This window comes from Dipodomys ordii, unplaced genomic scaffold (genome assembly GCF_000151885.1).
Source record: "Dipodomys ordii isolate 6190 unplaced genomic scaffold, Dord_2.0 Scaffold20, whole genome shotgun sequence".
Lineage (NCBI taxonomy): Eukaryota > Metazoa > Chordata > Mammalia > Rodentia > Heteromyidae > Dipodomys > Dipodomys ordii.
In genome coordinates this window covers 21,715,664-21,738,850 of record NW_012267236.1, presented here as the reverse complement: position 1 = coordinate 21,738,850, position 23,187 = coordinate 21,715,664, and the positions used below count along the sequence as shown (strand labels likewise).

General features: G+C 42.2%; 1 protein-coding gene across 1 annotated transcript in view; it reads right to left on the bottom strand.

Annotated features, from left to right (window-relative positions):
• The window catches only part of Adam17 (ADAM metallopeptidase domain 17), a 56,471-nt gene that overhangs the window by 28,727 nt on the left and 4,557 nt on the right, over nucleotides 1–23,187 (bottom strand). The window contains exons 2-5 of the mRNA XM_013013665.1: nucleotides 13,282–13,414; nucleotides 7,828–7,958; nucleotides 5,755–5,843; nucleotides 2,552–2,720 (exon numbers count right to left, since the gene is read on the bottom strand). Of these exons, the coding sequence (XP_012869119.1) occupies nucleotides 2,552–2,720; nucleotides 5,755–5,843; nucleotides 7,828–7,958; nucleotides 13,282–13,414 (522 nt within the window). The remainder of the gene's footprint in view (nucleotides 1–2,551; nucleotides 2,721–5,754; nucleotides 5,844–7,827; nucleotides 7,959–13,281; nucleotides 13,415–23,187) is intronic.

Below are 23,187 nucleotides of genomic sequence, written 5' to 3'. Positions count from 1 at the left end.
TTTTTGCTTATGTGGTGCTGAGGAATCGAACCCAGGGCCTCAGGCATGCAAGGCAAGCGCTCTACCACTGAGCCAACTTCCCAGCCCCGGGATCTAAGTTTTAAGTGGAAGTTTGCCTTCTATCTCCTTTCAGTAAGTATTTCACAGAGATTCCTTAAGACTGAGTAGTGGCTTGGTTGTGGTATATTTTCCTGCCATCAGATCGGAGAAATGTGGCTCAGCAAACACTCCATTTCAGTGCTCGACACTGGGCACAAGCCTGTTCTACACTTCAAGGTGAGAGTGGGAGAGCCAGACTGCAAAAGCCACTGCAGTTGAAAAACCACAGCCTTGTATCTGGGGCAATTCCAAGTGAAGACCAGTCACCATTGCTTCTCCAGGACAGTCACAGACACCCTCGTGATGCAGGACAGTCACAGACACCCTCGTGATGCAGGACAGTCACAGACACCCTCGTGATGCAGGAAGAGCCAGGGATGACAGGATAACACCAATGAACAATACAAGGCACGCATTTACACATGGAAAGAAGCTTAACAGAAGAGGTTAATGAGAACACAGAGACAATCTATTAATGGTGAGGGAAGAGGGGGAAGAGAGATGAAAACAATACACACACACACAATAAGGAAATGATGCTTGGGGCAACTCAAGTTACCAGCCAAGAGCAGAAGGATTAGGGATAGAGTAGTTCTCTCTCACCCATTAGGAGTGAGATAGCAATAGGAAGAAGAAGAAGACATGATTTCAGATTCAATACTGAAAAGGAGGGTGCTGTGGCTCAGATATTGTGACTGCAGAGAAAAGGAAGGGAAGAAACAAACAGGAGGGAGAATGCAAAATTACCTCCATCAGATAAACAATTGATACAAACAGAAAGTTAAAAATAATTCAAACAACCACACTCAAACAGCAAGCAACAAAAACAAACTATGAAAATACAATGTGGGTTTTCAATTATTTCTGTGTGTCTGTGTGTATGTGGGAATCGCAGGACAGAGGTCTGGGTGTAACCCGCCCAGCGGTCAATGCATGGAACCGGGGCAGACCCTGGGGAGTGCGTATGAAGTCAAACCTTAGGCTCCAGGCCTTGCTGCCACCCTGGCCTCACTCAAGAGGTAAGGCCACTAATCAGAGGGTATGGAACTCCCAACAACTGCCATGCCCAAGGCTTCAGCATCCTGAGGCCTCTAATGGCACCTCTGCCAGCCGTGAGCCACAGCTGCGCTCCTCTGAGGACCAGAACAGTCTTGCACTGTGCCTCTGCTGCGTGTCTCTGCTGCGTGTCTGCAGAGACCCAGGCTTCTTTTGCCCAGTACAGTCCAGCACAGCCCCCAGTGTTCAATTCTCTGCAGTGCCTTGTCAAACACTTCCCTCTCCTCAACCACATCTTACCATTCGCTTATGCCCAAACTCTAGGGCAAGGTGTCCTGTGACTCCTTTGACTGTGATAGTTCCTTATTCCCAGGATCCTCGACTGTGCTGGTTTCTCTACGGCTTTCTGCTCCCCCACCACCTTCTTCACAGCTCCTGGCTGGTGTTCTCTCCTCTCATCACAGTCTAGTCTCTTCTGTTAATGGACTTTTCTCCTCTGCCATCATCACCTTGACACATATCTCCTCAAATTACTTATGAGCTCTAAGGATGAATTCCACAAGTATTGTTTTGACATTTCTAAGAATTCTGCCTCCAGCAATTTAATTTTCTTTTGCCCAAAAAATTTTTTGAGGGTACTAGGCCTGGGCACTGTCCCTGGATTCTTTGCACTATACCACTTGAGCCACAGCATAATTTCTGGCTTTTTTTTTATGATTAATTGGAGATGAGAGTCTCAAAAACTTTCCTGCATGGTAGCTTCATACCACAATCCTCGGACCTCAGCCTCCCGAGTACTAGCTAGGATTACAGGCCTGAGCCATCAGTTTTCCCCATTTTTTTCCAGTCTTGGGGCTTGAACTGAGAGCCTGGGTACTGTCTCTGAGCTTCTTTTGCTCAAGGATAGCACTCTACCACTTGAGCCACAGCACCACTTCTGGCCTTTTCTGTTTATGTGGTACTGAGCAATCATGCCTGGTAGGCAAGCACTTTACCACTAAGCCACATTCCCAGCCTCGGTACTTTTTTTTTGTTTTTTTGTTGGTCGTGGGGCTTGAACTCTGGACCTGGATGCTGTCCCTCAGCTCTTTAGCTCAAGGCTAGCACTGTACCACTTGAGCCACAGCACCATTTCTGGCTTTTTCTGCTTATGTGGTGCTAAGGAATCGAACCCAGGGCCTCATGCATGCAAGGCAAGCACTCTACCACTGAGCCACCTTCCTAGCCCCTTCCCTACGCTTTTTAGGACAAACTTTTTATGTATAATCATTGTTGCTCCTACTGTTTTCTAGTGTTTCCAACTATTACATTACTGAGAAAAAGAATTCCTGGAACAAAACTATTTTCAAGCCAAATACTATATACTAGATAATCATGTTAAATTTACAAATATCCCTATGCAAATAAAGTTATAAGGTGCTTATTTCTTAAGGAAAAATATTTTATGAAGTCTTACCTTGAGGTGGCTCTCTGTCTATAAGCCCTTTGGGAATCAACTCTTCCTTATCGACATTTACATAACCACACACTTTTGGAGACTGCAAGCGTGAAACATTCTTGATATCTTCTGATTTATAAACTAACATTCTTTTGTCTTTGGTATCATTAACAAACCTCCACAGTGGCTAAAATAGAAAACATACATGGTGAGATGAGGAAAAAATCCAGGAAATCCACAACAGTATAACATTCTTTACTTATTCTTAAACAATATTTATTTCTGGATCAAATTTACTAGCAGTTTATGCAGAATAATCATTTCAGTTTTATTTGTTTTTCTTGTGCTGAAGATTAAACTCAGGGCCTTATCTATCCAGGGCAAGTCCTCTACACTATGCCTGCAGCCCTCATCTTAGTGTGTGTGTGTGTCTGTGTGTGTGTGTGTGTGTGTGTAGCAAGTCCTCTACCTCTACACTATGCCTGCAGCCCTCATCTTAGTGTGTGTGTATGTGTGTGTGTGTATGTGTGTGTGGTAAGTCCTCTACCTCTACACTATGCCTGCAGCCCTTATCTTAGTGTGTGTGTGTGCTGGGCAAGTCCTCTACCTCTACGCTATGCCTGCAGCCTGTGTGTGTGTGTGTGTGTGTGTGTGTGCGTGTGTGTGTGTGCTGGGCAAGTCCTCTACCTCTACACTATGCCTGCAGCCCGTGTGTGTGTGTGTGTGTGTGTGTGTGTGTGCTGGGCAAGTCCTCTACCTCTACACTATGCCTGCAGCCCGTGTGTGTGTGTGTGTGTGTGTGTGTGTGTGTGTGTGTGTGTGTTGGGCAAGTCCTCTACCTCTACACTATGCCTGCAGCCCTCATCTTATTTTCTGTGTGTGTGTGTGTGTGTGTGTGTGTGTGTTAGCACACACACATTTATGCTGGTCCTGAGGTTTGAACTCAGGTCCTGGGCACTATCTCTGAGCTTTGTGCTCAAGGCTAGTGCTCTACTACTTGAGCCATAGCTCTTCTTTCAACTTTTTGGTGATTAGTTGGAGATAAGAGTTTCAGAAACTTTCTTGCCTAGGCTGGCAATAACTGCTATGGTCTGAATGTGACCCAAAATTCATGCTTTGGAAACTTACTCCCCCAATTCACATGAACAGGCTTTGAAGTGGGGTCTTTGGAAGGTGACTGGGTCATGAACCACTCCCAGATGAACAGGTTCTCATGGGTGTGGCATTGTTATATAAGTGAATTTAGGGCTTGGGCATGTGGTTTAGTGGTAGAGTGCTTGTCTAGCATGCATGAAGCCCCAGGTTCAATTTCTCAGTCCCATATAAACAGAAAAAGCTGAAAGTGACACTATGGTTCAAGTGGTAGTGTGCTAGCCTTGAAAAGTTCAGGGACAGTGTCCAGGCCCCAGTGTTCAAGCCTCATGACTGGCAAAAATAAAAGTGAATTTAACAAGCATACCCTCTGCCATGTCTTAATGTTGTAAGAAGACACATCAAGGAGATGCCAGCAAAAAGCTCTTAGATTTCCCAGCCTTCAGAACCATAAAGCTTCTCTTTTTGATAAGTTACTGAGTTTCAGGTATAGTACCTGAAAAGGTACTATAACAATAATCTACAGACTATAACAAGCACATTACAAGGCCATAGATTTCTTCTTCCTAATGATGGATAGACCAAAGACTAATGGCCATGTAGTCTGCATGTTATTACATGTATGTTTACAGGTCTGGAAGAGTAGGCTCAGTGGTAGAGTGCACAACAGCCTACAAAATGCAAAGCCCTGAGTTAATACTCCAGTACAAAATAAATAAATAATAAATAAAATAAATAAAATAAAACAGATATTTATAATACCAGCACCCTGGCTTAACCCTATCACCAAATAAATGTGAAAATTTCTAGCTGAACAATCTTAGAATTTTCTTGCAAATGATCTGTTTTTGTGATATCTTCACCATTATCCAAAGAATTCCTATTTTCCAAGAAAACACAAAATCCATGTCAGTCCACAAGTACACAGCAAGTTTGTTTTCTAGGCTAGCCTCTGACATGTGGATTTGTGCCTGACATTAATTTGGTTACTTTGCTCTTGTTTCTACTATTTGGTTAAAGAGTGCACAGAGATTCTTTTAACTTCTCAGACTAAAACTATCAGCCTTTTTTTGTTTGCTTGTTTGTTTTTTTGGGGGGAGAGTCAGTTGTGGAGCTTGAACTCAGGGCCTGGGCACTGTCTATGAGCTTTTCTGCTCAAGAGTAGCAAGCACTCTATCACTCTGAGCCACAGCTCCCTTTCCAGTTTTCTAGTAAACTGTCCATAAGAGGCTCATGGACTTTCTAGCAGGTTGGCTTTGTACTGCAACCCTCAGATCTCAGCCTACTGAGTAGCTACTATTACAGGCATGAGCCACCAGCACCCAGCTTCTATCAGCCTTTTATTAACCTAGAATTCCCAGAGTGCCTAACAGAGAAATAAGACTTGACTATCATCTTTTGAAATACTCTTACAGTAAGACCACTCGACAAAGAATTTTACAATGAGTTTTCTCTTCCTAAGCCCACCCCACGTGTGCTTCTATTATGTACTAGGAAACAGAGTACATCCAATGACAGCTTCTTAGAGATACAAAAAATATTCTTGTTCTGTACAGTCATCTACTTCCCTAGTTCAAAAAGAAAAAAAAACCTTAAATTTAAGCAGAAAAGAATGACCAATTACAACTTTTGCATTTTAAACAACTGAGATGCTTTTTAAAACTCAGAGATATAAGGTTGGGAAGGTGGCTCAGTGGTAGAGCGCTTGCCTTGCATGCTTGAGGCCCTGGGTTCGATTCCTCAGCACCACATAAGCAGAAAAAGCCGGAAGTGGCACTATGGCTCAAGTGGTAGAGCGCTAGCCTTGAGCTGAAGAGCCAAGGGACAGCACCCAGGCCCAGAGTTCAGGCCCCCACAACCGGCAAAAAAAAACCTCAGAGATATAAGCCACTAAAAAAATTAAAATTTAGGGCTGGGAAGGTGGGCTCAGTGGTAGGGTGCTTGCCTCTCATGCATGAGGCCTTGGGTTCGACTCAACACCACATAAACAGAAAAATCCAGAAGTAGCACTGTGGCTCAAGTGGTAAAGCGGTAGTATTGAACTGAAGAGCTGAGGGAGAGCACCCAAGCCCAGAGTTCAAGCCCCATGACCAACAAAAAAATAAAAATAAAATTTTATATAAACTTACCTCTATGTTATATTCTGCCCCGTCTGTGTAGATTCTTATTGTAATATCATCATCTCCTATGTGGGCCAGAACCTTAGAGTCAGGCTCACCTTGACAGAAAAAAAAAACCAAAAACATGTTTTTTCAATAACATAAACTATGCATTACTAACAATAAAGAAAAATCAATCAAACTGTTCATCACACTTGCATTCACCTTGAGAGCTCTGCAAAAAAATGGAGGACAAGCCATACACCAGTGTCTCATGCCTGCAATCCTCCTCAGGAGGCAGAGAACAGGAGGATTGTGGTCTGAAGCCAGCCCAGGCAGAAAAGCCTACGAGTATCCATCTTCAAAATAACCAGCAAAAATGCTAGACTGGTAGAGCAAATGTTGGAGCATCAGCAGCGAGCAAGAAAGCTGAGCAAGAGTGTCCAAGTTCAGGCCCTGTAGTGGCACCAAAACAACAAAGAAGACCCAGAAGCTAGGTAATTCTCACCTCCAAAAGAGCAGCCTCAAGTCAAGTAAAACTCTCCATTCCCATAATTAACAAACATCTAATTCTGCAGATGTTCTTCTGGAGTAATATAACCCAAATTTGGTGGAGAAGAACTAAGAGCAGGCAGAGGTGTGACCTAGAATATACAGATCTTAAACTGTACTGTTTGGAGATTTTGATGTCTTTTCTGGGGGGGAAGGAGGGCATGACAGTAGCAGGGCATGGCTTTCTTGCTTATGGCTGGCATTCCACCATTTGAACTATGCCTCCAAGCTGCCATTTTGCTGGTAAACTGAAGATGTAGTCTTGCAGACTTTTCTGCCTGAACTGGCTTTGAATTTCGATCTTCCATATCTCAGACTTCTGAGTAGCTAGGATTACAAGGCATGAGCACGGGTGCTAGATCCTACTTCTTTTTCTTATTCAAGAACACAGTCCAAAAGGTAAACTGCAATGCTTGTTTGGTACATTCTCACAACCAGATACATAATAAGAGCATAAAGTAAATTTTATCTACCTTCCCTATTTAAAACTAAGAAAAGCACAATCCTTGCCTAAAAAAGAAAGTTAAATTCTTACCACTTGAGAGGAACTTCATTTAGTCATCAACTTAGCCAGCAAGTGTGACATATTAGAAAGTACCTACTTCCTATTCTTAGAACAGTTCTGCTTCCCAATTTGCATAGCTCAGAAAACCCCTCACAGAACAGCATTCCTATGACACTCCTTTACTCCTACCCACCAGACAAGACAACTTCAACTTAGATTTGAAGACCCGTCATAATTTTAATCTGATATCCCCCAAAAGCTCATGCATGAAAAGGCTGGTTGCCCAAGATTTAGAGGCAACTAGATAATGTGGATTCTAACTTCATCCACAGATTAACCACTAGTACTCACTGCTCTGTGGGCCATTAGGACATATGGCCTGGTTGCAGGAAGTAGGTCACGAGGGTGTGCCTCTGAAGGGTGTACCTTGTTCTACACCACTCCCTTCCGCTCCCTCTCAACCCCCCCACCCATGCTTTGTGGCTGCTGTGAGAAGAGCCTCCTCCACCACAGGCTTCTGACACCAAGGTGTCTCTGCCACACCACAGGTCCAACACATGGAACCAGCCACTGGAACCATGAACCATTGCTTCCTGAGAATTCTGTCATAGCAAAAAGGATGACAAACTATGACTAATCTAAATCTGCATAAAGTACACTTTAGTGTGCTTACTATATATGGAAAACTCAGTTTCTAAAATTAAACTTTTTATTCGCATTTTTTTTTTTTTGTCGGTCGTGGGGCTTGAACTCTGGGCCTGGTCACTGTCCCTCAGCTCTTCAGCTCAAGGCGAGCGCTCTACCACTTGAGCTACAGCGCCACTTCCAGTTTTCTGGTGGTTTTTATTGGAGATAGGAGTCTCACGGTCTCTCCTGCCCGAGCTGGCTTTGAACCTCGATCCTCAGATCTCAGCCTCCTGAGTAGCTAGGATTACAAGCGTGAGCCACCAGCACCGGGCTTTATTTGCAATTTTTAAGGAAAGAAAAGGAGTATTTAGAAGATCTAAGACTTGAAGACACAGAGCAGAACAGAGCTCTGCACTCACCAACCACATGTCCACTGAAGAAGTCCTGCCATTTTACATTATACTCGCGTTCATCTTTACCATCTATCACCACCACTTTGAAATTCCGTGAAAAGCGTTCAGTACTTGATGTCAGGTATAATTTAAAATGCCTAGAGAAAGAATAAATTCATACATTAAGTACATTCAATAGAGGCCTGATTTGTGTGTGTGTGTGTGTGTGTGTGTGTCAGTTGTGAGTCTTAAACTCGGGGCCTGGGTGCTGTTCCTGAGCTCTTCGCTCAAGGCTAGCACTCTACCACTTTGAGCCATAGTACCATTTCCAGTTTTCTGGTGGTTAACTGGAAATAAGAATCTCACAGACTTTCCTGCCAGGGCTGGCTTTGAACCATAATCCTTTGATCTCAGCCTCCTGAGTAGTTAGGATTACAGGTGTGAGCCACCACCACCCAGCTTGATTTTTTTTTTTTTAATGTTAGCTATCAACCTGATAGCACTAATTTACATTTTTCTAAAAACCATAAATTTTAGACGAGTTTCCAAGTTACAAGTAACATTTCTCTAGAGAAGTGGAGTAAAACATCTCCTGTAAAGGCAAATGGATTAACTAGGTTAGTTGTAGCAGCTTATTCCAGAAGAAATGAACAATACAAGGCAGGGAGCATCCAAAAAGCATACACAGTCCTCTTTCCTGGAAACGGAGTAATGAAACACACAGATCTGGGTAAATGGAGTACCACTAACTGGAAAAATTAGTATTTAAGACTATTTTTACTATATACCATTAATTGAACAACTAACTACCCACTGTCAGGCACTCTATGTGTATAAATGATCTCCACTTTACACAAGCAAAAGCTAAGGCACAGAAATTATCACTGAGGTTACAAGGCTATTCCATTCTGAAACTGGACACAGAACTTCCTTTGTTTCATATTCTTGCACGCTACCACCTCTAGCAACCAAGCTGTAGATATGACTGGAACACACTTCCTGTGGTGCAAAATTAATAAATTGTTGCTTGTGTATTTAAAAACACTCTTTCCTTCTTCTAAAAGATCTTGAAAATAATTAAACCACAATTACCACCAGGGAAATAAATATGAAGTCTCCAAAGCAGACATTAAAATATGTACTCCTGCCAGCCGCTGGTGGCTCACGCCTATAGTCCTAGCTACACAGGAAGCTGAGATCTGAGGACCGAGGTTCAAAGCCAGCCTGGGCAGAAAAGACCGTGAGACTCCTATCACCAATAAACCACTAGAAAACAGGAAGTTGCGCTGTGGCTCAAGTGGTAGAGTGCTTGCCTTGAGCTGAAGAGCTGAGGGACAGTGACCAGGCCCAAAGTTCAAGCCCCATGACTGACAAAAAAAAAAAAAGTACTCCTTTCTGTTCCTTTCTCTTTTTGTTCTCTAAACATTTTTTTCTGTTCTGACATAAAACTGGGAATGGTGAACACACTTTTCCAATTTCTTCGCAAAGCCTTTCCAATGCATACCCATGCACACCAAAGACCAAAAAGATATGCCATTCATCTCAAGAGACACAAATCTTGTCAGCTATGGGGAAAATGTGAAATGCTACTTTCCCTTGGGATCTACCTAAGTCTTACAACTACCAAGAAGAAATCCAGACTGGGATTGTCTCCATGGTAACAAATTGTTTTTAACCTTTTGTACATACAAGGCAATGTTAGTTTCCTTGCAATGTTTTTAATGGCCAGAGTGAAAAAGACACATAATAGAACAAGATATCATAAAACTTAGGAATTTTTCTCTTTTTTTTCCCCCCCATTGTGGGACTTGAACTTAGGGCCTGGATGCTATTCCTGAGCTCTTTTGTTCAAAGCTAGCACTCTAACACTTTGCCCCACAGCATCACTTCTGATTTTTTAGTGATTAATTGGAGATAAGAGCCTCATAGAGACATTTCTGCCCAGGATGGCTCCAATCCACAATCCTCAGATCTCAGCCCCCTGAGGAACCAGAATTACATATATGAGCCGGCACCCAGCTCTCGCTTTCAAAAATGTTTCTTCGCTGGGAAGGTGGCTCAGTGGTAGAGTGCTTGCCTTGCATACATGAGGCCCTGGGTTTGATTCCTCAGCACCACATAAGCAGGAAAAAAAAAGTCAAAAATGTGTCTTCCAACTAGTGTTAGTGGGCACTTTTTCACCATCACTCATGCTGAGGACTTGAGAGGAAAAACACCTTTTTAATACACCTATTACTTTCAAAGGTATGAATCGTAATATTGTTTTCAATATCCTCATGCAAGTCATTATTGCATTCTGAATTTCCTACACCAAAAATGTGCTTCACAAGCTGGGCACTGGTGACTCACGCCTGTAATCCTAGCTACTTAGGAAGCTGAGGTCTGAAGATCATGATTCAAAGGAAAGTCCATGAGACTCTTATTTCCAATTGAGACTCTTGTTTCCAATTAACTACCTGGTAGCACTGTGGCTCAAAGTGGTAGAGTGCTAGCCTTGAGGGGGTCAAAGTTCAGGGAAGTGGGGTGGGGGGGAATCTGCTTTACAGTAAAAACAAACACCAAGTAATAGTGGAAGTTTATAGTGCTTTCTGTTTAATTAGGGTTGCTTATTTGATTTTGGGGTGCTGGAAACTGAACTTGGCACCTTATTCGAGCTAGGCTGGCACTCTTTTACCTAAGAAATACCTTCAGCCCCAACGTGTTTTTTATATTTTCCATTCTTAACACTGAGCTATAAAACCTAATAGGATTTTTTTTTTTTTTTTGGTCAGTCGTGGGGCTTGAACTCTGGGCCTGGGCGTTGTCCCTCAGCTCTTCAGTTCAAGGCTAGCGCTCTACCACTTGAGCCACAACGCCACTTACGGCTTTTTTTTTTCTGCTTATGTGGTGCTGAGGAATCGAACCTGGGGCCTCATGCATGCAAGGCAAGCACTCTACCACTGAGCCACCTTCCCAGCCCCAACAGGATTTTTTTTTATCAATTAAAGTTCATTTTACTTTATCTTCCCAAAATTGTGTGGAGTCATTAATTTGCAGATGTCTGACAATTTTGTCTTTCTGACTTTTGTTTTGAGAATTTACAGTAACAACTAGTTTTAGCCAGTTTGAATTACCACTATTATCTATTTTTGTTTTGTGAGACAAGATCCTGCTATGCAGCCCAAGCTGGTCCAAAACGCCCAATCCTTCTGCTGAAGCCTCTAAGCACTGCAATTATGGTACATGGTGCCACACCAGCTTCTTAATGGTCCATTTTGTGGGAACTGCATTTCTTCATCAGCTGAGATTACAGGAATGAGCCACCACACTATGCTCTTTAAAAAAACAAAACCCAATAATGTTATAAAAAGCACCAAAACAAGTCAGGCAGCCTAAGTAGCCTGTAGCTACTCAGGAGGCTGAGATCTGAGGATCATGGTTCAAAGCCAGCCCTGGCAGGAAGTTCCTGAGACTCTTATCTCCAATTAATCACTGAAAAATCAGAAAGTGGTGCTGTGGTAGAGTGCTAGCGAGTACTAGCCTTGAGTAAATGGAGCTTGGGGACAATACCTAGGACCAGAGTTCAAGGATCAGGACCCGCCAAAAAAAAAAAGAGTACCAAAACAATAATTGCAATCATTCCTTACTCTGGAATAAGTATTTGTGGATTTACACCAAAGAGGAAAAGTAACTTGCATGGTAAATTTTAACGTTTCTTCTCTTCACAAAACTACTTCAATCCACTGAGTGCCTGTGGCTCACTCCTATTATCTGAGGTCTCAGAAGGCTGTGCTCTGAGGATCATGGCTTGAAGCCAGCCCAAACAAACAAATCCAAGAGACTCTTACCTCCAATTAACCACCAATAAGCTGGAAGTAGAGGCTCAAGTGATAGAGTGCCAGACTTGAGTGAAAAAGCTGAGAGAGAGCATGAGACCCTGAGTTCAACAAGCCCCAGAATTAGCGCAATTAAAAACAGAAACAAAGCAACAAACTGCTTCAGTTCATATAAGCTTTTGGAATTCATAGCTACTAGTCACATACCTATTTAATTTAATGTAATCTTGGTTTAAATTATTTAAAACCAGACTATTCGCCTGGTGCTGGTAGCTCATGCCTAGCCACTCAGGAGGCTAAGATTTGAAGATAACAGTCTGAAGAAGAGAAGTCCATGAGACTTCATCTCCAGTTAACCAGCAAAAGACAGGCTGGGAAGCAGAAGCATGGCTCAAGTGGTAGCTTGCCAGCCTGAGCAAAATAAACCCAAGTGAAAGTGCAAGGGTCCGAGTTCATCCCCAATACCAGTACCAAAAAAAAGCCAGGCTGGAGGTGTAGCCCAAGTGATAGAGCACAAGCCCTGAGTAGAAAAAATCCTGCGGGAGTGTGAGGCCCTAAGTTCAAGCCCTAGTACCAGACAATAAATAAAAATGGTAAAACTTTAAAAAAAATAGCATCTTTTTACTCCCCATCACTACCAAATAAAAAATGGCTTCAGCCCAGGGCCAATGGCTTACAACTTTAATCCTAGCTTCTCAGGAGGCTGAGATCTCAGGATCACCGTTTTAAGCCGGCCAGGGCAGAAAAATCCATGAGACTCTTATCTCCAATTAATCACAGAAAAAGCCAGAGGTGGCCCAGTAGTTCAAGCGGTACAGTGATAACCTTGAGCAAAAGAAGCTCAGGGACACAGCCCAGGTCCACAGTTCAAGCCCTAGGACCAGGAAAAACAAACAAACAAACAAAAATGGCTATACAAAGGTAAGGACAGCCATAATACACCCTGATTACTTCAGTGACCCAGAAAAGGTAAGGAATTTAGAGCTAGAAAATCTGGCAAATCTTACTCTACCTACCATCTAGTTTGACCTTGGCCTTGATCTCTGTTCCTAAGTAAGCACTTACCTAGAAATGGAAAAATATACTGACTAGTTGGGGTTGAAATTAAACAACCTATTTTAAAGCATTTGGTACAAAATTCTCATAAATTGGAAAATACATTTCCTATTAAATAATTAAAAGCAAAAAACTCTGTAAAATAAATTACAAAATTTCCCGACACACAGTACTGAGTTTTGAACTCGGTACCTTAGACTTGCTAGGCAGGCACTTTACTACCTGAGCCAGGTCCCAGCCCTGAACATTTTCTTAATTAATGATTGCCATCTATGAAACATGAAAGAAAAATATGTACAGTATAAGCATCCAATTAATTTAAATTCTGTTAAAATTTCATAAGCATACCGTTAAACATGATGAACTTTGAATACTTATTTACTTTGGTTTAAATACTTGCCAGTATGACTTGTAAAATAAGCATTAGAGTGTATGAGCTATATATGAAAACAGAAAACAAAAAAAAGTCAGTTGAAAAATTTTGAAGTCATTGCATCAACTGCAAATCTTTAACACAGAATTTCCTGAGATTTCCATAGACCTGCTTTTCTATATACTTTTGACACACTGAGCTGCCAATGACATAACATTACTCAATAATTCAAATTACCTTTTCAGAGCTGAAAACGTGAGTAGTGTTTCTAAATGCGTGGAGGCCTGCAGACCCCTCTTCCTCACTGAGTGCTGCTGGATATTAGACAGAGAAAGGATATCGTAGTCTGAGAGCAGAGAGTCAAGATTCTCTGAAAAAAGGGTAAAAGGGTTATTAGCAACCAAATTCATAAAGCAATTGTAAGATCACTAAAATGAGTGCGCAAGACAATAAACTCTCTGTAAAGTACTGCGAAAGCCAGCAGCACCACCGATGTGGTCTTACAAAAAAACCTGACCCCAAGTCTAATGAAGATCCAAGTTCCAGTTCTTAAGAGACAGGGATTTGATGCTGCCAAACTAAATACCAACTGCAGGAAGCAATCAGCCACACCTAGAATTTTAAAATCCCACAACAAAGCACCCAATTTCTCCACAAAATAAATGGCATATAAAAGGAGGAAGGGATAGAAAAATAACAGACTGAAGAGTATAGCAAACAATCAATGTGTAACTCTTTTTGTATCCCACATCAAACAAGTCAGCTGTGGCAAGACATTTAAAACAACTTGGGAAAACTGAACATGGACCACATATTAGATACTAGTAAGTTTGATATCTCAAAGAATGCTATGGCATACAATGAAATAACTTCTAGATAACTGCCAGTTTGTGTAGGTTAAAATTTCTAAGATCAAAGCATCTGACTTGGTCTTTTCATTGACATATTCCCTATCTGTTGATAAAAAGAACCACTTTTCTGCCAATGATGGCTGCTGTTCACTTGATCTTGCTGATCACAAAGCTTTGGGGCACCAATGAAAACCTTCAAAAGGTCACTCTTTCAATCACTCATTCAACTATTGTTTTGTCTGAAACTGGGACTCCAACTTGGTATATGACTCATTCACTCACCACGCTCTACTACCAGAGCCACATTTCCAACCGCTCCTCATTCAACTATTTCTTTTTTTTTTGGTTGGTCATAGGGCCTGAATGAACTCTGGGCCTGGGTGCTATCCCTCAGCTCAAGGATAGCTCCCTACCACTAGAGCCACAGCGCCACTTCCGGCTTTTTCTGCTTATGTGGTACTAAGGATCGAACCCAGGGCCTCATGCTTTGAGGTAAGCAATCTAACACTGAGCCACCTTCACAGCCTCATTCAACTATTTCTTAAGTGTTCAATACAAGTCATTATGCTGGTATTTTACTACAGTAGCTCTGTGAACATCCCTGGGGTATTAATCCTCATTTCACAGACTTAAATAAGTAAACTGGTCTAACCACAAAGCTAAGGTAGCACAGAAATGGATTTTGAACTTGAGCCTGGCAGACTGAAATACCAAAGTTTTACGATGTGATACTTTTTTTTAAGTAACTAATTTTTTTTACATTTTTTATTATTATATCTTTAAGTAGTTGTACAAAGAAGGTCCCATTCTACAGAACAGTATGAGTACAAGGTGTCTGACAACACTGTCACCCATCGCTCCTAACCCGCCCCTTCTCTCACTTTCCTTACCCACCTCTTCTCTCTCTTTTTTTTAATTGAGTTAGATGATTACATAAATTTCACATATTTCACAGTATTGTGGAATAGTGATATTTAAAGTCACAAACACATATTAACCTTCACAAGGCAAACTGTCATTATCATGGTCTATAAAGGTTGTGAATTCTATGAGCTTTGACAATACAAATTATTTCTTCCACTGATCTGGATCTGATACTTTTGAAATTCCTTTAAAAATAGCACGGGGGGTGGGGGGGGTGGAGGAAATGTAGTTGTGTAGATGGGAGAGAAGGGATGGTAGGGGGAAACAAAGGAGGCAACAATGCTTGATAAGAAATGTACTCATGGGAGGCTGGGAAGGGATGTGAAGGGTAAACCAAAGGAGGAGGCTGCAATGCTTGGTAAGAAATGTACGCATTATCCTGCCCATGTAATTGTAACCCCTCTGTACAGTATGTTCACAAATAAAATAAAATTAAATTAAAAAAATACAAATAAAAAAAAAGAAATGTACTCATTACCTTGCTCATGTGATTGTAACCCCTCTGGTACAGTATTTTCACAATAAAAAACTTATTTAATAAATAAATGAATAAATAAAAAGAAACATTGTACTCATAACCTGGGCTATGGAATTATAACCTCATTGTACAACAACTTGGTAATAATAATAATAATAATGATGAACTGTTTCTGGAACAAAAAAGAAAAAAATAGCCTAGGCATTTTGGAACCTTCTACTACTTCTTACTTTCTGATATGTCCACCAAGCATGACCTCTCTTTTTCCCTCTCCCCTCCCTTTCCCCCTTTTCTCTACCTTCCTCTTCCCCTCCTCTCTCCCCCTTTCTCTCCCCTTCTCCCTCCCATCTCCTCCTTCCTTCCCTTCCTTCCCCCTCCCCCCTTTCTTTCTCATGTGCCAGTCTTGGAGCTTGAACTCAGGGACTGGGCCTTGTCCAACTTTTTGGTGATTAATTGAAGATAAAAAGCCTCATGGGCCAGGAAGGTGGCTCAGCGATAGAGTGCTTGCCTTGCACGCGTGAGGCCCTGGGTTCGATTCCTCAGTACCACATTAACAGAAAAGGCCGAAAGTGACACTATGGCTCTAGTGTAGAGCACTACCCTTGAGCTGAAGAGCTCAGGGACAGCACCCAGGCCTAGAGTTCAAGCGTCACGACTGACAAAAAAGAAAGAAAAAAAAAGCCTCACGTATGTTCCTGCCTGGGCTGGCTTTGAACTGCAATCCTCAGATCTCAGTCTCCTAAGTAGTTAGAATTACAGGCACTAGTGCCTAGCTAAAGCCTTTTTTTTTTCTTTTTTTCTTTCTTTTTTTTGGCAAGTCCTTGGATTTGGACTCAAGGCCTGCACACTGTCCCTGAGCTGCTTTTACTCAAGACTAGCGCTCAACCACTTAAGCCATAGTGCCACTTCCAGCTTTTTCTGTGTATGTGGTACTGAGGAATGGAACAGAGCTTCATGCATGCTAGGCAAGCACTCTACCACTAACCCACATTCCCAGCCTAAAGCCCTTTCTTTATACCTTTATTCTGGCACTTTTTGGTAAGATATACTTGTCTTCCTCACAAACAGGTTATGAAATAGCCAAGTGTTTTTATTCATCACTATGTATTTACCTCATCACAAATTCAGTGTAAAAATTTACACCTGTCAGCACTCATGTTCCAAGACTGCCTAAATTCTCAATGCTGCAAAGTCAATACAGCTCTTTTCTTAGCTCTTCAAATTCACTGATACAGGCTGGTACATGAACTCAGTTTCATTCAAGATCATAATCTCGCCCACTGACTTAGAGGCATAACTCAACACAGTACTTTCATTGTCAATAAATAACATGGCAGTGACTCTCAGAACACATTCCAGTGTCCCCACACGAACAGCAGCAGCAACGCACGAATGCAAATGTTCTGATTTCCCCTCAGACCTACACAATCAAAAATCAAGTTTGAAAACCACTCAACAAGCCTGGCAAGATGTCTGTGGTCTCAGCTACGAGGGAAGCTGAGGGAGAAGACTAGCTTCAATCTAGAAGTTCAAGGGCAGTCTGGATAACACAGTCAGACTTCCATCTCAATAAAAGTTAAGACAGAAAGACCAAAGGGCAGAAGGCACTTAAGCAAGGAAATTAGACCAAAATGAAGGAAAAAATTGGGGCCAGTACTGTCAGGGCCTTGCACTTTTGCTTGTTTTTTGGTTTGTTTGTTTTTTTAAGTTTTAGCAAGTATTTATTTTAGTGTAACAGAATAAAGTGGGGAGAAATAGAAAAATGAAGAGTAACATTTCCTGTTCCATGCAGGAAAAGGGAGTTAAAGATTCATTGCTAAGCAGGGCACTGGTGGCTCACACCTGTAATCCTAGCTACTCAGAAGGCTGAGATCTGAGGATCAAAGTTCAAAGCCAGCCCAGGCAGGAAAGGCTGTGAGATTCCTATCTCCAATTAAGCATCAGAAACCAGAATTGGAGCTGTGGCTCAAAGTGGTAGAGTACTAGTCTTAAGCAAAAGAGCTCAGGGACAGTGTCCAGGCCCTAAGCTGAAGCTCCATGACCCACAGGAAAAAAAAGAAAGAAAAAGACTCGCTCTGCTTTTTTCACTCAAGGCTGGTGCTCTATCAATTGAGTCACACTTCTAATTCCTGAGGGAAAATATTTTAGGCATAAAAATGTTCACTATTCAGCCTGGCAAAATTAGAATAACCAGAAACAAAGTAAATTAATAACTAGGAAATAGATAAGGACCTGGAGGCAAACTGCAGTCATCTAAAAGGCTACTTATAACAGGTTTTTAAGAGCATGGGAAATATTTAGGAGCATGGGAAAATAAATACTTTTCCTATGTTACTTACACAAGGGGAGAGTTAAAAAAAAAAAAACTACTCATATTCCATGATCTTAACTGTGTAAAAAAATAGACCTAGGAAGAAAAATAATGGCAAGATACTAACATCACTGGTTATTTTGAGTGTATTGTCTATAATAAGTCCTTTTTAAATGTAGCTTGCTAACACATGTTAAAATACTTAACAGTATACTCCCAATGAATGATCAAATGTCACCAACAGATGTCTGAGCCATCACAAACAGCCTAGTAAAAACCACTGTATCTTTGGGGCCAAACTGGATGGAGCTTTCACCGCTCTAGGTACCGCCCCTGCCAGCAAATGTGCCAGACACTCAACCTTTCACCACACCACACTGCTGGACCCCTAACTCGTGGGAACTGCATTTTCTATAGCCTTTGCAGTGAAACTTTCATTCCCTTCACCTTCTCAAGAACTTCTCTTTGGGGCTGGTTGGAAGGATCAAGTGGTAGAATGTTGACTAGCAGGTGAGAGGCCCTGAGTTCAAATCCCCAGTACCACCACCATCAAAAAAAAAAAAATCTTATCCATATCCAAATCTCTCAAAAAACCAGTATCAACTTACACTAGTTTTGTTACAGTACATACTAAACAATGTCATCCATCTTCCTTTGCTCAGCATCTGGTCATGGCCTCTTCCTGTACAATTCCAGCATGGCTGCCCATTACCCTCTAGAATGATGGCACCATCCTTCACTTTCTGCAAGGTGCTACAGCCACCACCTGAACAACTGAGCTTCTCTCATCTCAGCTAGCTATGACACGAATCAGAAAATAAGTAATCAGACTGCAAAATGTTACTGAAGCATCCCCGACCCACCTTTCCCCACTCTCCTCTGCCAAGGACTAGTCTTGTTCCCCACATGCCCATACCCCTGCCCCCCTGCCCCCTGCCCTCCCCCCACCCCATCCTCGGGCACGATGCTCAGAACCCTCCCCTTCCCCACTGCTTTTGTATCTTCTCCGCCCTTCCACCTTGACCTCTTTTTCTGCACAAATATTCTACCTTTTTTTTTCCCACCAGATCTTCTTACTGAGACCCTCCTATCAGGCACTAGCGATACAAAAGAAAAAGAAATATACTTCTAGTGTTCTGAGGAAGAGACCATCACAAAATTCTGCTGAGAGAGGCAGGTGCAAGAAGTGAAGGAAGCCCCTGCTGGGTGTACCAAGAATACCTTCCCAGGGAAGCAACACTACATCTAAGAGGCAGCGGCAGCAGAGAAGAGGAAGAGGGAGACTCTAAGAAGAACACATGGCCTATGTGGCAGTCCACAGAAAGAGAACATGACATGAAAAGGTGAGGCTGGAGCACAGGTTTGGAGCTGGAAGGACAGGGGCAGAGGTCAGGACAAAAGGCTTTGGAGTGAAATTAAGGATTTTGGACTTTGGATAAGGGCAAGAGAAATGTCACTAGGATGTCAAGATGGACCATGGGCCAGCAGGAACAAGACTGGAATTTTGGAAATCAGTGAATACACTGCTGAGCAAACCAGGTAGAGATCACTAAAAGTCTACTACTTTTCGGGCTTGGGCACTTCATTCATTGAGACTTACACACACGCATACAAGCTATGGAGAGGGGCCTCTCACCAAAATTGCTCCTTTACATAGGATTTCCTTTGCATTATATCATGTTTGCAGCAATCACGATTTAAAGCAAGGAAAGAGCAAACCTATGCCGTCCTAGATTCTCAACACTTAAGAGTACAGGTAAAGAGCAGCTGAAACTCAGTACCTTCTAAACGTTCTCCAAGAACACAGAGGAAGCAAGAACTACAGGCCTAGAACAACTGGACCCCATATGTATGTGTGGAGTTACCTATGGATTTGATAAACCTTCCAATCCATTTTAATTTTTTATTTATTGTGTGTATATGTATATGTATATATGTGTATACACACGGCAATCCTAGAGCTTGAACTCAGGGTCTGGGCGCTGTTCTTGAGCTTTTTATTTGCTCAAGGCTAGTGCTCTACCACTTGAGCTACAGTTCCACTTCCAGCTTTGGGTGGTTAATTGGAAATAAGTCTCAGACATTCCTGCCCAGCCTGACTTTAAATCTCAAGCCTCATATCTCAACTTCCTGAGCAGCTAGGGATTACAGGCCTGAGCCACCAGTGGCCAACTTCTTTCTACCTTACTCTTACATGTGAATTGCTTTGTCTCTGGGATAACCTTTCATGGCCAGTGAATTTAGAACATTAATCTAAACCATACCCCCAATTTCTTTTACCAAGCTCAGAGTCAGCATTTTTAAGGTTAACTTGTCTTGCACATTCTGTCATTTGGCTTTGTGCTTGAAGGACTTGCATCTCTTGGCTGTTCATTTCATGTATCTAAAGATGGAGTATGAAGGATTGACTCCCACCCTATTGTCCCAGGCCCATACAGACACCAGGCAAAATGCCAGGTATGTGTGAACTTGCTTGATGTGCCAGCAGGGCAATCCACCTAAGCCCAACTATAAACATCCCATTGCGGGGCCAACTGAAAAGCCCCCACCTCCCTTTACCTGCCTCCTTGCTCAGACCTCACAAAATCCAGCTGTTGTCCCAGCTCTGACACACAGTCTCCAAGCCCGGCAGGAAGGCTGTGTCCCTCACTGCTCTATCTCAATGAACAGTCCTTGCCTGTGGAAGGTGGTGTCTGGCCTGTTTCCTTCCTTTGTCCTCCATTTTACTAACAGTGCTTGCACAGCTTAATTGCTTGGCTTCCTTGTTCAGTTGGTGTTCTACCACTTGAACCACAGCCTCCACCTGGCTTTGAACATGAATCTCAGCCTCTTGAGTAGCTAGGATTACAGGCACGAGCCAACGGTGCCCAGCTAGTTTAAACCTTAAAAAGATGTGTTATATAATTTTTGTGTCTTTATAAGTACTTATATGTACACAAATACTTGTAATTGTCTCCATGTATCTGAAAGTAATATAAATGTTATAAGCAAAAGGTCTGATGATATTTGTGAACTTTTTACATTAATTTTCTTTTCAGCAGTAGACTGCATTTTCCTAGAATATTAACTACAAGCATAATGCAGAACCCTACAGCACTTGTACTTTCCACTTCTCTCCTACATCAAATACAAAAGGGTTCCCCCAATTAACACAACCAATCCTACTCTGATGCAGGAAGTGGAAAAAAATAAATCCTGGTTCTGTGGTGTAGGCTTATAATCCCACCAAATGGGAAGATGAAGCAGAAGGACCTTCACATGAAGGTCAGCCTGAGCAAGACCCTGTCTCTAAGTTAAACAACAAAAACAAAGTCACTAAAGAAATGAATGACAGGGCTGGGATGTAGCAAAGTGCTTGCCTATCAAGTGCAACGTCCTGGATTCCATCCCCAGTATCAAAAAAGAAAAGACAAAATAATAATAATAATATGGTTTTAAAAAATAGAAGTGAATGACAGAGAGAGTACCACAGGCTCTGCTGGAACAGGTAAGCATGCTCAGAAGGAGGAGGGTGACTATGATCCAAGTACTTCTTATATACATGTATAAAACAGAACAGTGAAACTGATTTTTTTTAAGGAGGAGAGAAGATTAGGAAGAACAATAAAAGAAATAAAGGTATATTGTATGTATATCTGGAAATGTCACAATAAAACCACTTTGTACAACTCATGTAAGCTAATAAAAAAAACTTTAAAAAGAAAGAAAAAAGGTGGAAAGATTATTTCCTACAGCTCTAGAGGGAAGGAAGCAGAGTGCCAAGCCCTCCCATCTTAGACGTCTCACACACAGAACTATAGGATTTTAAATTTGCTCTGTAAAATTTTTTTAAAGAATTGCTAAAGACCAAGCCAAGATGCTATAAAGTTGTTTATAGAGCCTGTGCAGAAGACATATGACATCTGCTCTTCAGCACTAAACACAGCAGGACAGGACAGGACAGTGACCTGAGCACGCAGGGCAACCAGCCCTGGGAGCAGGGGAATCCTTCTTCCTTGGGTCTACGAAATAATGCTCTCTACCAGGACAAAGAACTAAAAATGTGCTTTTGGGTATATATAAGTAGGGAAAGATGGAATATGAACTGCCTAATTCCCTGTCACAGCTTCTGCTCTTACAACTAACTATATGCTACAATAGCACAGAGAACCTCTATTTATCAATGGAGGGATCAGGGGGAGGGGGCACATGTGGGTATTAGCTGGAGGAGTTGGGCTAACCAGAAGGATGGAAGGTAAATATAGTCAAAATGGATAGTCTGTATGGCTGAAAACAGAACAATTGTAAACTTGTATCACAATGAAATCCATTCCCTAAATAACAAAGGTCTCACAGTGGCTGGATTTAACCTGGGCCAAGACTCTCAAGCTAGGAAGTGCTCAGCCGCTGCGGAGTGGGAGAGAACTTCTGAAAAAACCCAGACTGATTCACTAGTCTCTGTAATCAATACAAAGGCAAATTTAGGTTAGGCAATGAGACTGCTTCCCCAATTCCTGCAATCCATTCTCACTCCTAATTTTGTTTTCTATACTCAGTCTTCTAATCAGAACAGATGACTTGGGACATATTATATACCAAGTGCCTGTGAACACTTAAGTAGGATGTAGGCATGGAATGCTTCAGAGAACAAGGCCAGGTCAGACATATATTTAGTAGTTAAGTCAGGGGCTGGGGATGTGGCTTAGTGGTAGAGTGCTTGTCTAGCATGCATGAAGCCCTGGGTTCAATTCCTCAGTACCACATAAGCAGAAAAAGCCAGAAGGGGTGTTATGGCTCAAGTGCTAGTGCACTAGCCTTGAGCACACAGGGACAGTGCCCAGGCCCTGAGTTCAAGCCCTAGGACCAGCAAAAAAAAAAAAAAAAAAAACACAGTCAAATGGCAAGTGAAACCAGGACAGGGGATGAGACTTCTCAGAATATATCACTCGTATTTAGAAGAAAGAAAAAAAGGGGAAGTGGATGAGGAAGGGAGATGGCCATCTCCTCAGCTGATTTCAGGATGTGAAGAGACACATAGACGAAAAACCTTTCCATCTACTCCCTACCACAGGGAGTCTATTATTGCTTGTCGTTTCTCTTCTGCCAGCTTTTTTCAGTTTTTTTGTTTATTTTGGTTTTTGGTTTGTTTTTTTTTTTTGGTCGTCAGTCGTGGGGCTTGAACTCTGGGCTTGGGCGCTGTCCCTCAGCTCTTCAGCTAAAGGCCAGCACTCTACCACTTGAGCTACAGCCCCACTTCCGGTTTTCTGGTGGTTAATTGGAAATAAGAATCTCAGGGACTTTCCTGTCAGGGCTGGCTTTGAACTGCAATCCAGATCTTAGCCCCCTGAGTAGCTAGGATTACAGGCATAAGCCACTGGCACCCAGCTCACACTGTATTCTTATATTAAGAATATAAATGATGGGCTCACGCCTGTAATCCTAGCTACTCAGGAGGCTGAGATCTGAGGATCGCGGTTCAAAGCCAGCCCGGGCAGGAAAAACCGTGAGACTCCTATCTCCAATAAACCACCAGAAAACCGGAAGTGGCGCTGTAGCTCAAGTGGTAGAGCGCTCGCCTTGAGCTGAAGAGCTGAGGGACA